Below are 18,086 nucleotides of genomic sequence, written 5' to 3'. Positions count from 1 at the left end.
GCCTCCCCGCGCGGCTCTCGGAGGAGGCGCCGCACCCCCGCGAGGCCGGTAACCCAAGACCGTCCCGCCCCGCCCCGCTCCGCCTCGCGACCCCTGCAACCCTGGGGGCTCCTCTCAGCTCGCAGACCTTCTCAGGTGTGCTTGCAAACGAATCCCCGGCTCGTCCAGCTCCCACAAATTACGAAAGTGACAGTCACTGCTCATGAACCTCAAGGTGGGATTCCTCCAGCTTAGAGGTAGGAAGCAGGAGACAAATTTAGAGGTTCGAGGCTGAAGAAAGCACAATAAACAAGCGATAGTGTCCAAGTAGAAAACATCACCTATTGTTACTTAAAAAATGAACACACCCTAACATTTGTTTTCAAATATAGTCATTATGGAGACTCAGACTGGCACAGGAACATTAAAATGCTGAATGGCAATGTGCAATTCAAAGAAACTTGGACGAGCTGCCTTCTATTAACAATTGGAAATACTGTGCAACACAATGAGTGACATATTCTTTTCAAGGTTTGCGAGTTAGAATTTACAAAACTACTTAAAAAAAGTAAAGCAACAGAACATGCTATTTAGCAGAAAGGACTATAAATGGGGGAAAAACGGAGAATGTACAGAAGAAAGGGAAGGAAGAAGCGGGAGGGAGGAGCCTGTTTCATTTCTAACAACTAGGATGCAAGAAAACTCAGAGCTCAGAGTGCCCGAATGCAATAAAGCGAGGGGTAAAAATGATTTCAGCGTACAAACTCGCCTTTGTTACTGTGATTTAGCAAGGCTTACAGTTGGTTTAGGGTCATCTTTTTTCTGCTTTGTGCATTTCTGCGTGTACACACTGCAGTGAAACATGTGATGATCCAGCTATTTGGCAGCTTGTCTCAAAGCTGAAAAGCGAGGCTGGAGACACCGGGGGCGTCTGACAATGAGACCCCACCGCCCTGGGCAGAGGCCACGCATCACCCCTAGCGCTCTGGCGCTTTTACCGCTGGAAGAGCTAGAAATTTCCTCTCTGCTCCAACGGCGGCACTCTCTTCAAGGGCACCACACCATTCTGAGCGTCCTGGGCCGAGGAATTACTGATATTTGAGCATATGTGTAAAACCAGTTTTACATTTCTTCAGGCTTTCAACATCTCTGAATAAATTTTAACAGAATGGGATAAAAAGCAGGAATTGGGTTCCCTTGACGTGCATTTCTGGTATCGTTCCTTTGAAACTTGGCCTTAGCTATCTGATGAAATTATCTTGCCATAAACGTGTCCTACAGCCCAGTACTTATAATATGAATCATCTGAATGATTCACCAGTACATATGAATCATCTGGGGATCTTGTGGAAAATGCAGATTCTGATTCATAAGGTCTGGGAGATGCATTTATAACATGACCCTAGATGGTGCTGATGGGCTGTTGGAGCACTCAACTTCAGCAACACCATAGACAGGTGGACCCTGCACAACGTTTGGAAGCAGCACTCAGGTACCTAATGTAACAACAATTGTAATAGCAATGCTGATTAACATTTGTTCAGTGTTCACATGTGGTAGGCACTGTTCTAAGCACTTTACAACTGTAACCTCATATCACAACTTTGTGAGTTGGATACTATTGTTTACATTTTAGAGATGAATTTACTTTCAGTTTTAACCCCCTCTGCCTCTTACATCATTGGTGGCTTTATTTAATTTTTGAATTTGTAGAATGTTAACATGATCCCCAAAGTGAAAGCCATACATATGGCTTAGTCAGAGAAGTGTCTTTCCCGCTTTGTTCACCTATTCTACCCAGTCCCCTGGGAGTGATCAACTTCATGATTTTCTGGTTTGTTCTTTTCATGTTTTTCTTTGTAATGCTGAGCAAACATATGCTTGTGTTCTTGTTTCTCCCTTTTTTCTCACACCAGTGATGGCTGTATATGCACTTTATATTTAGATCTTTTCACTTTCTGGTACTTGATAGAAATCACTCCATATCACCTCGTGGAGATTGTCCTCTCTTTTTTCAGTCACATAGTCCTCCAATGTACCGCATAGGTTCAAACACTCGCCTATGTTTGGACATTTATGTAGTTCTCAATATTTTACAGTTACAAATGGTTTTGTAATGGATACACTTGTGCATATATATTTTCATACTTTTGGAGGTGTAAGTTTAGGGTAAATTTCTAGAAGTGGAATTGCTGTTCGCTGGGTCAAAAAGGTAAATGCATGTGTGGTTTTCTTAACTGTAATTATTGTCCTCTCCAAAAAGTTTGTCATTTTGCATTCCTATCCACAATGCATGAGGACTGTGTTCAAACCTTTTTAAGCTTGTATTGTCAGGCTTTGGAGTCTTGCCAAGTGGATGGGTGAGAAATGGTATCTCAGTGAGGTTTGACTAGCACTTTTATTGTAATAATGAAGTCGAAGATCTTTTCATATGCTTAAGGGTCATTTTTATATCTGCTTTCCTGAATTATCTACTCATGTCTTTTGCTCATTTACTAAATAGATTTTTGGCCTTTCCCCTGCCCCCTTCAATTTTACAAAGAACTCTGTAGACTGAGAATATTAGTTTTTATGCATGATACATGTAACAAGTATAGTTTCTCAAGTTCTCAATTTTATTTTGACTCAAAAACATTATTTATTTTGATAGAAAGATGTGTGTTTTTTTAAGTTTAAAAAAGATTTTATTTATTTACTTTTAGAGAGCGGGGAAGGAAGGAGAAAGAGAGGGACAAAAACATCAATGTGTGAGAGAAACACTGATCAACTGGGGACCAATCCTCAACCCAGGCATGTGCCCTGACAAGGAATCAAACAACAGCCTTTCAGTTTGTGCGACAATGCCCAACCCACTGAACCACACCTGTCAGGGCAAGACCTGTGGTCATTTAAAAAGATATATCTATCTATATCTATATCTATATCTATATCTATATCTATATCTATATCTATATCTATATCATGTATATCTATATCATCATCTATATCTATATCATCTAATCTATAGCATCTATCTATCTATCTATCTATAATCTATATCTATTTATATATTTAATTTTCACAATAGTTCCATGATGGATATTATGTCTCTCATACTGCAGATGAATAAGCAGACTCATCGAAGGACATAAGGCCATAGTTTATATCATAAACTAGGATATAAAGTTTTCGGAAGTACTTACGCATTTTAACAACTGTCAAGTTGATGGTGGAATTCAAGAGTTGGAAAATTTTAGTTTTAGTTAATAGTTAATAAGCTTAGTAATGAATGTCTGTAGAAAGCTGTTGTTTCAGGAAACGAAAATATGACCTGCCCTGATTCCAGGACCATAGGCAACTTGACCTCTATATCCCAGGAAGGACTGCAAGCAATGAGGTTGGTATCTGAGCCATTGTGTTCCAGGGAGAGACATCCCACCACCCAAGACACAGATCACCAGTCAACAGATGAAAGAATGCTAGGGAAATTGCTGAACTACAGCTTTTTTCTCATTAAGCTTTTTCCTGAGTTCTAAATCCTTTACTTACACTTTCTTTTCATGAATTCCAAACCCCTTACCTACATTTTTCTTCTTTGTAAAAATACTGGCTAGAAATAAAATGTAAGACTGTCTTTTTAGGGTACATAACACACCATCTTATCAGATCACCTGCAGTCTGAATAAAGCACCCATAAAAATTCAATCCTTGTCTCTACTTATTGGTTCTGGTGGTGACAGGTAGCATGAACACTGAATTTTCAGGTTTCAACATTTTCAAATACTGCATGGCAGACATTGAGGTCAGAAAAGTAAACTGCCTTTATGGAATTTACAACAGTCCTCTACCTTTTGGATGTACCATGTAGTGTAGGGGAGGAGATGACAGAATTTGATTAGATAATTACTTTAATAAAAGCATAACTACAAACTTGGGTAAATGATCTAAAGACAAAAGAAGTCTAGATGACATTTCACAATGAGGCCAAGATGGAGGCATAGGTAGATACACTTTGCCTCCTTACACAACCAAAAAAAGGACAACAACAAATGTAAAAATAAAACACAACCAGAACTGCCAGGAAATGGAACTGTATGGAACTCTGATAACCAAGGAGTTAAAGAAGAAACATTCATCCAGACTGATAGGAGGGGCAGAGATGGGCAGTTAGGGCAGAGAAGGCTCCCAGCAAGGTGGTGGTTGGAGGATGGGCCGAGCAAGGCAGCGACCGGCAGATCAGATGGTCCAATGTGTGTATGTGGAACCAGGAGGAACAACTGGGGAGCGAGGCAGACCACACAACCCAGGTTTCTAGCTCAGGTAAATAAAGCCTTAAAACCTCCAGCTGTAAAAACCTGTGGGGGTTGTGGTGGTAGGGGAAACTTACGGCTTCACAGGAGAGTTCATTGGAGAGACCCACATGGTCCTAGAATGAACACAAAACCACACACCTGGGAATCAGCACCAGAAGGGCTCAATTTGATTGTGGGTAGCAGGGGAAGAATGACTGAAAGTGGGCAAGAGCTGAGCAAATGGCATCGTTCCCTCTCGGACCCTTCTCCCACATACAGTGCCACAACACAGCAAAGTCTCACTCTGTCGAATACCTGATAATGTAACAGATGCTCCAAGACAAAGAAATATGGCCCAATGAAAGAACAGATCAAAGCTATAAATACAGAACTAAGTGATGAAGAGACAGCCAACCTATTAGAAGCACAGTTCAAAACACTGGTAATCAGGATGCTCACAGAATTGGTTGAGTATGGTCACAAAATAGAGGAAGAAGTGAAGGCTATGCAAAGCAAAATAAAGAAAAATATACAGGGAACCAGCAGTGAAGGGAAGGAAACTGGGATTCAAACCACTGATTTAGAGCAGAAGAAAGAAATAAACATTCAACCAGAACAGAATGAAGAAGCAAGAATTCAAAAAAATGAGGAGAGGCTTAGGAACCTCCAGGACAACTTTAAATGCTCCAACATCTGAATCATAGTGCTGCCAGGAGAAGAGGAAGAGCAAGAAATTGAAAACTCATTTGAACAAATAATGAAGGAGAGCTTCCCCAATCTGGCAAAGGAAATAGACTTCCAGGAAGTCCAGGGAGCTCAGAGAGTCCTAAAGAAATTGGACCCAAGTAAGCGCACACCAAGGCACATCATTGTGCCTTGAGTAATTGAGTAATTACATTACTCAAGGTTAAAGATAAGGAGAGAATCTTAAAAACAGCAAGAGAAAAGGAGACAGTTATCTACAAAGGAGTTCCCATTAGATTATCAGCTGATTTCTCAAAAGAGACCTTGCAGGAAAGGAGGTGCTGGAGAGAAGTATTCCAAGTCATGAAAAGCAAGAACCTACATCCAAGATTGCTCTATCCAGCAAAGCTTTCATTTAGCATGGAAGGGTAGATGAAGAGCTTCTCAGATAAGGTGAAGTTAAAGGAGTTCATCATCACCAAGCCCTTATTATATGAAATGTTGAAGGGACTTATCTAAGAAAAAAAAGATAAAGAATATGAACAGTAAAATGACAATAAACTCAGCTATCAACAACTGAACCTAAAGAAGGAAATCAAAACAAAAAAAGCTAAGCAAACAACTAGAAAAGGAACAGAATTACAGAAGTGGAGATCACGTGGAGGGTTATCAGCAGGGAGGGGGATAGAATGGGGAGAAAAAATACAGGGAATAAGAAGCATTATTGGTAGGTACAAAATAGACAGGGCAAGGTTAAGAATAGTGTAGGAAATGGGGAAGCAAAAAACTTATATGTATGACCCATGTATATGAAGTAAGGGGGAGAATGCTTGTGGGAGGGGGGGTACAGGGCTGAGGGGAAGGGAGAAACAATGGGACAACTGTAATATAATAATCAATAAAATATACTTTAAAAAATCTAGATATATGAGTATATTTAAATACAAAACTTAATCCAGAGCAGGACTAGGTGGAGCATCAACAGAAAGGGGTGGATGTGGGGCAAGGAGGAGCTAGCATGCACAAAGCCCTGTAAGTGAATGCAGCACAGCACATCTGAGGAGCAGAAAGAGCATGAAGATGGCCGCTGTGGACGGAGCGCAGAGGGGAGTGGTACAGGTGGAGAGGATGGTACAGCCAGATCACATAAGCCCTGGTGGGTGATGTCACGAATTTTGATTTTTGTCCTAAGAGTAATGTGAACTCTTTGAAGAGTTTGATCAGGAGTTGTCATGATTATATTTGCAGTCTAGTTGCTGTTTGGAGGATGGATTGGGAAGGACCGTAGTGAATTCAGAGGAGAATCATATGCTGGCCACTAATAACTCCAGTAGAGGAGGCTGAGTCTGCAATGAAGACAGAACAGACAAAACAGGAGGAGGAAAACTTGAAGGAAGAGGCGAGGCCATTACCAGATTTTATGAGAATTACAAAGATGATTGCCTCTGCAGGAGTCCTGTGTCTTCTATCAGCACCTGTGAAGCAGTGGCAGGCTAACTTGGGAGTTTGCAGAGTGAAACCTCAGACTCTTCCCGGTTCCTGACAGTGTTTGCTGAGAGGCAAGAGGGGATTGAATTCAGAGCACTGTGAGAAATTATATTAGGAGATTGGGAGTGGGAGAATGATTGTTTTAAATTTTTCTGTCTATCGCCAGTTTTTATTTACTTAATTATTTATCCTGCTTGAAGTTTGCTGAGCTTTTTGGATCTATGGATTTGTAGATTTGATCAAATTTAGAAAATTGTTAGTTATTTGTCCTTCAAATACATAAATAGGAAGTTCATCTGTGTGTGAAGTGTCCTACTTTATGTATCCCAATATATTGGATGACATCTTTTTGGTTTTGATCCATCTTTCTTGAAGTCTGACAGTTTAAGATAATGTTTCTGACATTTGCCAACTTTAAAAAATTTGCACATTAAAAAATACTGATTTATTTTCCTCACTTAAATATTCAATTTTGTACCTAATTTTGCATTTATAATTTTGAGTTCTTTGTTTTAAAGAGAGCCCACCAAATTGTGTAAGTTTCAAGCCAACAAAACCTCGATCTGCCCCAATCACAAGCAGCATGGCATTAATCAGGACTTGAGACAAAAGTGTCATTCAAAAAAATAGGCATAAGATATAAACATAATTGTTTATCTCTGGCTTAGACAGTTCCTGAGTATCATTGTGCCTTGATACTTTTTAATTGAGTATCAGGTCCATTTTTCTGGTTATAGAGGCTTACTTGCCAGGGCAGCACAAGGCAGGGCAGGGCAGGGCAGCTATGCCCTCCTAGACACTTAACATAGAAAATGCTGAGTGTTGTGTATACTGAGGAGTTGACACAGGTCCAGTGGACTTACTTGTAAGTCCAAAGTTGCATGGTAAGCTGGGACCTGACCCTCCTGACTAGCACTCCTTTGTCCGATCCATCTAAGCAGAAGACTTTCATGGCATTTTTGCTAAAATATCTACTTTTATCTCCTGAACTAAGACCTGAAATCTCACCATTAAAAACTCATTTTTTTGAATCTTGAAGCATTTCTGGATATTTAGCACTGATTATTAAAATGTGAATCCCTTAGGGGAAAGTTATATTCTATAGTAACAATTTTTGTGAGATGAATATGTTAAATTACCATGCATCTGATACTCAGTGAAACTGGGTTCCCCTTTCTCTATCTCACACGGGAATTGGTCATCATCTCTAGCACTGGATTCCTAGCTGGTTTTCTGTGGTGTGGGGGTTGGAACAGGGTTCTGGTTGTATGGGGGTGTGTCTTAGGGAGAGAGGCCCAAGAGCAACTTCTCTCCTTTGCTATTTTTACTAAGCTCTAAGTATGGGAGATGCTAGAATGTAAATGTTTTGTTACAGTTAGGAAATTAAGAGGAAGACCAAAGAATCAACCCCAAATTGCCTAAAATATTAACGTGAAAGAAATTACATTAGAATTAGGAGTGATTGGATTTCTTCATTAGCCTTTAGGAGAGTTCAATTTCTGTTAAAGTGATTGCATGGTTGTTCAAGAGTACTTAACTTACCATGGTATGCCTGCATCCCAGACGTAACATTAAGGGATTCCTGTAATAACTTTGGTGTAAGTTAGTTTACTGTCTCCAGATTTACTGAGGCACTGTTTCTTTCACACAGTTCTGTGCTTTTTTATTACTCACATGTATAGCCATATATTATTGGACCAGTACCCTCTCTATAAAAAGTTATGTTTTCCAGACTTCTGTATCTCTGCTGTAATGGCATTTTTGGACTGTGGGTCCAGGCACTGGAATAAGGTAATAAGGCCACTGGAGAGTGCCAGCCTTTCCCATTGTCGCTGCGTGGTCTCCGTGTCTATAGAGATAGTGTTAATTTCCATTCATGTTGGATTCTTTAAAAACCATAAAAATTTATTTATAATAAGCACCCAAAAAACTAACTGGAAGATGCAGCAATAATGACATGATCCTCTCACCTCTGAACTGGAATTCTTTCAGTAACAGTGTACTGTATTTCCCTGAACAATAAATGTATAGCTGCTTTTTATATTTACTTAAAAAAAGATTTTATTTATTTATTTTTACAGAGAAGGGAAGGGAAGGAAAGAGAGGGAAACATCAGTGTGTGGTTGCTTCTTGCACGCCCCCTACTGGGGACCTGGCCCACAACCCAGGCATGTGCCCTACCAGAATTGAACTGGTGACCTTTTGATTTGCAGGCCAGCATTTAATCCACTGTGCCACCTGAGCCAGGGCTATATTTACTTTTTATAGATGTACAGTTGCTTTCATATTTTGTACGTGAAGAAGTTGCTCTGGAAAAGTATGAATCCTTAGTAGAATTCTTGTCAAAAAGTTTAAGATTATTCCTCAGCTGCTGTCCCAGATTTACCTATTAATCCTGTTAATTCTAGTCTCTCCACTTTTTTTCCTTAACTTATTCAAACCACTCTCCAAACATGGACCAGAATCGACTTAACCAAAGGTCATCTGCTTAAAGATCGGCAATAGTTTCCCAGGGCCTCCTAGTTAAAGCTGAGTTTTGTTGGTCAGAGAACTGCTCCCCATTACTCCCTCCTGATGCCCACAGCAACACTGCCTTTCCCTGATGCAGCTGTCCAGGCTGCTGCCCAGGCTGCTGCCCAAAAGCCCTCCTCAAATTCAAATGATCTGTGAATCCCCTAAGGAGCTAAGCTAGTTTCTGCTTCTGTATTTTTGCACAAAGCCAATATTTCCCAATTGAATCTGCCTGACAAATCCTAATTATTCTTTTCTTTTTTGCTACAATATTTAGATCTTCACATGAGAATGGAGCATAATATAATACTCTTGTATGGACACAACTCACTGAAGCCTTAACATTTTGCTTTATTTTATTCTGACCTTTAAAAAAGAAAGAAAACATTTTAGTTGGAGTTGATTCTTCCACACAGCCCTTCTCTGACCTTATTCTCCTGCATGAGGTAACCACGGTCATACATTTGTATTTACTGTTCCCACACATGCTTTCATATTTTTGCAATACATATATATATATATATATGTATTCATGAGCAACATATAGTATTTGCAACTTTTAAAATCAGCTAAATGGCATGATACTATATAATTTTGCAACTTCTTATTGTTAACAGGTGTACTCTAAGTTTATTAATTTTAACCATTATATAGTATTCTATTACATAAGTAAACCACAATGTATCTATGCTTTTGTTGATGCACACTTGGATTGTTTCTGATTATTTGCAATTATGAATAATATTGCTGCGAACATTCATGCACATACTTCTTTGAGTATATATGTTAAGAGCTTCTCTGTGATAAATGCCTAGAAGTAGCTGGGTCATGCTGCATATACATATTCAACTGATGTTGTAACAGTCAGTGTTTCTGATATTACACTGTTTTTTACAGAGATTTGCATTTATTATATTTTATTTTCCGTATTCTGGATGCCCTGGCATTCAGAGACTCAATGACTAGGAAGAGACTGCCCGTCCCAGGTGTAGCCAATGCTTTTTTTCCCCTAAGGAAATATTTTCAAGATATAATAAAATTACACTTGAAAATGAGATAACTTGGAAAGTCATAGAGCTCACAGTTTAGAATAATTGAATGACAGGATACTACTCCAATGATATGGCAATGTGAAATAGCTAGAGATGGTTTAATGTCTGATGCAACATTTAAAAAAATTATTATGTCACCTTAAAGACACAAAGTACTGGCCCTGGCTGGTGTGGCTCAGTGGATTAATGCTGGCCTGTGAACCAAAGCATTGCCTGTTCAATTCCCAATCAGGGCACATGCCTGGGTTGCAGGCCATGTCCCCAGTAGTGGGTGCATGAGAGTCAACCACAGATAGATGTTTCTCTCCCAGTCTTTCTCCCTCCCTTTTCCTTATGTTAATAAATAAATAAAACCTTAAAAAAGGACATAAAGTGCTGGCCAGAGCAGTTGTAAATATCCCATAATTTTCTTTAATTTAGAACGTAGGCATAATTGCCTGCTCATTTCAATTCTACTTTTTAAAAATTTAAAAAAGTATTTATTGATTTTAGAGAGAGAAAGGGGTGAGAAAGAGAGAGAGAGCGAGAGAGGGAGACATTGATGTGAGAGAGAAATATCAATTGGTTGCCTCTCATATGTGCCCCCACTGGGGATCGAACCTACAACCTAGGTAAGTACTCTGACCGAGAATTGAACCCACAGATTTTTGGTGTACAGGATGATGCTCCAACTAACTGAGCCACACTGGCCAGGCCCAATTCTTTAATTTAAATTTTATTTTTCAATTGCAGCTTACATTCAATGTTATTTTGTATTAATTTCAGGTGTACAGCATAGTGGTTAGATAATCATGTACTTTACAAAGTGTTCCACTTATATTTCCAGTATTTACATGGTACCATACATAGTTTTTACAATATTATTGACTATATTCCTTATGCGTACTTCATGTCCCCATAATTATTTTGTATCTACCAATGTGTATTTCTTAATTTCCTTAAATACACATTTAAGAAATGTGTATTTCTTAAATTCCTTAATTTCCTTAATTTTCACCCAATCCCCCAAGCCTCCTCCCTCCTGGCAACCATCAGCCTCTAGTTTTTATCTATGAGTCTGTTTCCATTTTGTTTGTTTGTTTATTTTGGTTTTTAGATTTCACATATAAGTGAAATCACTGGTATTTGTCTTTCACTGACTTATTTCACTTAGCATAACACCCTGAAAGTCCACCTATGCTCTTGCAAATAGTAGAAGTTTCTTCTTTTTTTATGACCTGTAATATTCCATTGTGTAAATGTCCCGAAACTTTTTTTTTGCCCACTCATCTATTGATGGGCATTTCCTTGGGTTGCTTCCATATCTTGGCTATTGTAAATAATGCTGCAATGAACATAGGGGTGTGTATATTTTTTAGATTTAGTGTTTTGTGTTTCTTTAGATATATACCCAGAAGTGGACTGAGTAATAGGCAGTTGTATTTTTACTTTTTTTAAATTATTGTTTTCTTCAGTGGCTCCCCCAACCTGTAATCCCACCAACAGTGCACAAGGGTTCTCTTTCCTCCACATCCTTGGCCACACTTGTAGCCAATTCTTTGAGACAGCAGACTATTCTCCCAGGATTCTGCCTTTCATATGCAAATAAACCAATAAAAAACCCATATCCATCAGGTTCTTATGCTCCAGAAGACAATAGTTCTCTGTTCTATCATCCCAGGGCCAGGCACCAGACAAGGAGCAACAGTTCTCAAATTCCAGAGGTAGAAATTATTTTGACTAGCCAATCCTAAACCTGCTTACCCTGCCTTGCCTTGCCTTTGGAGATCACAATAAAGACTCATGCTCCCACTGGGGACTGTAGTATTAATAGTATTAATAGTATCTTTAGTCTATTTCCTCTTTTTCCTCCATAGTATTAATAGTATTAATACAGTCCCCAGTGGGAGCATGAGTCTTTATTGTGATCTCCAAAGGCAAGGCAAGGCACGGTAATCATTAATACTATTTAATGCTATAAATAGTATTAATACTATTTGCAACTTCCGCTCATTTTTTTCTGCCTCTTGAAGGCCCTGATACTCCCTATATGACTCCTGCATAGTGTGGCATAACCCCTTATCTTAGTAATGAATGGTCTCTTTGGTGGCCATCATCTTTTGACCTGTTGGTCTCACCAGACCTGGATTATAGAAATTCTACATTTTAAAATAAGGTTACACCGATACAAACTTGTAAAGTTTGTAAAGTTTACAATATTTTGTTTGATATTTTGTATTGTAAAAGTTGTAAAGTTTACTTCTGTCATTCGTGTCTTTATTTTATTTTATTTTTTTGACAGTCCAAACATAAATTTATTTGACACTGGCATCAAAATAAAAGTCTGAAGTCCATTTAGATTATTCTCTGTTATCACATTTCCAATCCATCAAAGCATGTGCTGATTAATTTTTTCTGAGGTCAACATCATTTTCAAATATTCCTCCCCTGCTTACTACTGCATAGCAAACAAAATAGAAACCTAAATTTAAAATAAATTCAACAGGATTTATTTTTGTGTAATAATATGTTTAGGGGCCTACAAATTTGTTTTTTAGCTTCATAATAATTGTCTTAATAACATCTATTAGCTAGTCCATTCTTTCTCCATTTATTACAAATAAGGTTGATTGTAAGCAATTTGTGTAAGCAGGGTGACCTGGCTGTTTCATCATAAAATTTCTCAAATTTTAATATTTATGGGTATTTTTTAGAAAAATTTTTAATGTCCTGTCTGGATAATATAAGCTGATTCCAGCATTCTGTGAGTTGAAAGTTCAGAGAGTGCTGTGGTGAGAGAGAGAGGTGTCTCACCCCTCGGGGAGCAGTCTTTTGCTCAGTGCCCTTTAAAACATATGCTAGACTAATCCCAGTCATTTGCTGCCTGAAATCCCTGTGTCTTCTTCAACCTCTCTGATTCAAATTGTCTAGAAAATAAACCTCCTTTCTCTTATGGGAAGGACAGTTTCCTGTTGGAAGCAAGATGAAAGAAGTCTCATTGTTCTTTATTCAGAATTTTAACCAATATTATTATTTTCATCTTCTTGTCTATTCTTTGCTTCCAGAAACACTCTCCCATCTGTGAATCTCTTCTGTGTTCTGTGATGCAAATCCCTTCTCTGTAGACAGTTGGGTTTAAGCTTTTTACAGTAAATTTAGTTACCACTTCTTCATTTACTTTTCATTTTCCAAAAACTAGTTATTTTTATCTGCTCATTTCCATCCTCTGTTTTCTTTGTCCTTCTGACTTTATACCATTTTAAATTTTCTAATCATTATTTTATTTGGGTATTGTTCTTTAGTCTATTTCCTCTTTTTCCTCCATTGATTTTTTTCTATTTGATTTTGTTACATTTAGAATGCCATTTATTTTTATATATTGATCTTATATCCATACACCTAACAAACCCTCTTAATAGTTTTCATGCCTTTATTTTTAGAGTTTCTTGAGTTTATTGTCCAGATAATCTTATCAATGGCTTTATCTCTTCTTTTCCAAATCTTAAACTTTTAATATTTTCTTGTTTTATTGCATTGGCTACAGTCTCCAATATTGCTTAAATATTACTCTAGACTTGTGTCTCATACATGAAGCTTTCCTTCATTTGGCCTTCTCTTCTTACTCCTATATCCAGCAGATTATTCTCTTTTTCTGTAAACATGAGACCAGAATACACTTCTACTGCAGCATCTTTTTCCTTGTATTGTATGTATTTGTTGGTATTTCTGAGTTCCTGACTACAAATTGAGGAAGAAAACCATGTTTCATTCATTGTGGTGTCCCAAAAAACATATCTTAGTATGGTGGTAGATATTAAAAAGATGCTTATCAAAAGAATGTTTACTGCTAAATGAAAAATTTCCACAGTTATAAGTTTACTTGTGTGATTATTGAATATCTTTCTCTTCTACAAAACTGTGAACTTCCTTAGGGAATACTGTGTCTCCTTTTGTTTTCTCTTGCATGCCTGCTGCTTTTCCCAGTGTTTGGTATGGTACATAGTATTCCTTGTCCAATATGGGATGAATGAATGCATAAACAAATGAACTGAAGTGGGCTATAAGTAGAAAAATTTTCTGAAATAAAAGTTACTTAAGTCACATTTAAATGTTTAAAAAGGTACTCTCCTCCAAGGGTTGTATTTTTTCCTCAACAGATTATTAATTCATTCATGTAGGTATATATAGGCTCAGCATTAGAGGTATCAAAAGTATCCTGACTATTTAGCATTGCTGAAACCTCTAGCTTAAAATATTTTCCTAGATTTTTTTTAGTACTAGAATAATCAATCTATTAACTATTTGGAAAAAAACTAGAATTTTTCCTCATAACATACAACAAAGTAAATTCCAGAATAAATTGTTATAATATAAATAGACTAAAGCAGAAACATGGAGTAAAATCTATATAATGTGAGATGTAGCATCTTTTTAAGCATAACAAAAGTTAAAAATAGAAATAAATGCACATGAATGCACTGCATATATAGATGTCATATGCCAACTAATAAATGTATTTGAAAAAGAAATTTCACTTAAAATGTATCTCAAGTAAATTGTGCACATCTTTTCATGAAAATGAACTAGAAAAACATTATTTAGTGTTAAAAGTGGCAACTGCCATGAATAGGGCAGTTACTAAAGATTAAAAACGAGGGGAGAGGGAAGGGAATTTAAGGGGAAAAATGGGGAGGGATTTGGAGGAACAAGTATGAAAGACACAGGGATGAGGACTGGGGTGGGGAGGAAATGGGAGGGAGGTGGGGAGATGGGGCAGGGGGGCTGGGATGGGAGAAATAGACAAAAAACTGTACTTGAAAAATAACTAAAAAAAAAACCAGAACATATCAACAGGCTAAGAACAAGAATATATCTGCTAAACAAAAGCATTAAATGATTAAATAAAACATTTCAACTCTAAAAAAATAATAAAAAATAAAATTCACCTGCTTATACACACACACACAAAGATTAAAAACAGAAAAATAATACAAACAATACAAAAATATCAATTGACAAACATTAACATGAATGGGTACATGCTTTAACTGATTCCCTGTGATTCTTTTTTTAACCTTGGAACATAAGGAACAGAGTGCTAATGATAACCTCAGTTGGGAGAATTTTCCAAGTAATATATATGTCCTGTCTTAGGCAAAAGATAGAATACATGTGATAGTAAATATATTTAAGATTAGATATTGAGTATAGTTTACATTAAAATGTATAGCAAATAAGAGAAAATTGTGTTGAAACCACAGAAACTTCTGCTCCTACTAAGTAAGCTGTTTACCTTAGCAAGTTAAGTCAGTTAAACCAACAATATTTGAATCTTACGCTATTTTCCACATTAAATAAGCCAATTAGACATAAGTCCTCACTTCCACACTTCCACGATTACAACTTTGAGCAGATGCGCTGATGGGGAGCTCAGTTTTGTTCTGCTGGTGGGAGGACAGGTGAATGGGGGCACTGTGAAATATCTTGGCCCCAGTCAGCAGCAGGAAGATCAATGGCACACAAGTTACTTGGGAAAATGAGGCTTTGGGAGAATTCAACCCCTGTACCAATGAAAAAATGAACCACTAATGCCACCAAATGGTGAACCAACAACAGGCAATTTGAACCAATAAAGGAGACTCAACAATTGAGATATGATAGTTATAAACATTTTTGGGCTAAATATTGCACCAAATTATCAAATATATCATATGTTTGATTCAGTAGAAAAAAGGAAGGCCTTATATCTCCAAGGCAATGATTCACAATGGATTAGATAGTAGGCTCAAAATAAAGTTTAACTAAATTTCTCAGAGAGATTATCTTTCATCGTTTCTTTCTTCAGTGAGAAACCCTATTGCCATTTCCTGCTCTATTACCTAGGTTTTTAAAAAAATCCCTTGGGAAGTTAACAAACTCAACAGTATTGACATACTTTTTATTTTGTAGCTGCTAAAAACAAAGAGAATGTCTCAGTCACTATTTTTATCCTCAACACTTACCACAGTGCCTTGCACAGAGCAAGCACTCAGTGGACATTTGCTGATGAGTGCATGAGTGCTCATCAAGAGCCAGGCACTGTGTTAGCAGCTAACAAGGTCCTCAGGAGTTAAGTAAGGTTTTCAGAACTCTCTATTGGCTTTTCTTAGTGTAATTACTGAGTGATTAATAGAAAACTTGAATAAGGGAAAAATGGCGAAATTGAAAGTTATAATTGTTATTCTCAATGTAAAACAAAACACCAGTAAATATATTTGACACTGTTCTTCACAAACCTGACCAGGCTTATAAACCCTATATAAAATTTAATGAAGAATGAAGAAAGACAAATGAGCTTCAAATGGCTTTTGGATATAATTTTTATTTAAGCATGGGCTTTAGTTTGGTTCACCCTAGAGTGCAACCTTTTAGTTAAGTTAATAAAGAGTTCAGGGCTACAGGTCCATTATAATGTTGCTGGTGTTGGTACAACGTCATCAAAAAGTATGAGTATGACCTGTGGGAAAAAACGATCCACAAAGAGAACACAATGAAAACATCCACTGTTTTACAAATCACTCTGTTACCACAGACACAGGATGGCAGTTACTGTTAGTAAATCAGCCACAGAACACTTGAAAAAAAATCTTCAGACAAGGAAGTGGGAACTCCTTGGTGGGAGACAGGGTTTTCATCCACAGTTTTTAAGTAGAAAATATTTCAAGGTCGAGCATTTTTCTTATCCACAAAACAACGCTAAACCAACACACATTTTAAGGAGTATATTAAAGGAGATACAATATCTTTACAACTATCTTCTTGAGTAGGTATTTCAATGAATTTTCTGTAGAATATAATAGCCTGAAATTCAGCAGCAAATATTGCAACATAACAAGTAAATACAGCATCTATATGTTATACTGTAGAAGAGAATACACAAAAGGACATTGATAATTTAATCATATAAAACATAACAGATAGCTGAAATGCAGTCCACTTAAATAGCTTTGTGACCACGAATGGTAAATACTGCTAAATGCCATTTAAAACATAAAATCTCTTAAATTTTTGTGCTTCAACTTTTTTCTGTTAAACTATTTATTTTCAATACTGCCACTGTAACTGATATTACAACAGATCACAATTTTCACAGACACATCAACATGAAGACATTTACTAGTGAGAAAATAAGTCACTTATCATTAGTTCACAGTGTGGGAAAGTGGTGTACACTTGGTCGTGAGAAGGGCTTTCAGTTAATGGCTAAGTCCTCCACAGAAATTTCCTGATATCGGATGCAGGGAGAGATGTAAAAGAATGAAAATCAACATATCACATGTTGAGAGGAAAAATAACATTTTGATTCTTCATGGGTATCGTCTAAGTGACCTTCGTCTTCTGTTGTAGAAGTGCCTGAGCCCATGTTGCCGTGAAAAATTCATCATGTAATTTTGTTTGCGGGTGCTGTTAAAATCAGAAAGGACAGAGGCAGAGAGGGAAAGGAGAAAGAGCATGTAAGTACAATCTTTGAAAGTACAATCTAATCTAAGGCCTAAGTAACCCTGATATTTATTTGGAAATTTTCAAGGTTAACAGGTCGTAAGGACATTACTATCCCAGGACAGAAGGTTGGCACTTGTATTCACTGCTTTTGGCCTTGAAGAAATCCCCTTCGAGTGATGCATGAGCTCCAAATGAGAAAAAAGTGGCAAGTTCTCGTTATTCATAGCAAAAGTGGACTGGAACTGTTTTGGGATGTTTAATTTTATTCTTGAACCTTTTCTGAAAATACTTACTTGGGTGAATTTCACTCGAGAGACAATGTGTGCTGTTACCCATTACCTTATTTAAATACATCTTTAACAGGTAGGACACATAATTTGATTCCTTTAGCAAATGTTTTTACTGAAAACTTAAAAATCAAAAACAAACAAGGGGAAAACAAACTTGTTAGCTGAATCAGCTTGACATTGCTACTGTATGCAGTCTCAAGGCAAATGAAGAAATGAGTTCTTTCCTGATTGTTGGATTCCACTGCCTCCCTCAAGCAAGTATCAGGAGAAAGAATCCTGTTACCTCTTTAGTCTCAAAATATTCAGACTGGCACTAGCTGCCCTCCTGCCAGCCCCGTAGACCCCCTGTG

General features: G+C 37.4%; 1 protein-coding gene across 1 annotated transcript in view; it reads right to left on the bottom strand.

Moving 5' to 3' along the window:
• Positions 1–16,312: 16,312 nt before the first annotated feature.
• The window catches only part of RELN (reelin), a 573,805-nt gene continuing 572,031 nt past the window's right edge, over positions 16,313–18,086 (bottom strand). Inside the window, 1 exon segment of the mRNA XM_053668927.1 lies at positions 16,313–17,407. Within this exon segment, the coding sequence (XP_053524902.1) occupies positions 17,311–17,407 (97 nt within the window). The 3' untranslated portion in view covers positions 16,313–17,310.

The sequence above is a fragment of the Artibeus jamaicensis genome, unplaced genomic scaffold, assembly GCF_021234435.1.
Source record: "Artibeus jamaicensis isolate MK-2021 breed Jamaican fruit bat unplaced genomic scaffold, CSHL_Jam_final contig_518, whole genome shotgun sequence".
Lineage (NCBI taxonomy): Eukaryota > Metazoa > Chordata > Mammalia > Chiroptera > Phyllostomidae > Artibeus > Artibeus jamaicensis.
The sequence above is the reverse complement of the archived record's forward strand: the minus strand, read 5'-3'. Positions and strand labels throughout refer to the sequence as shown.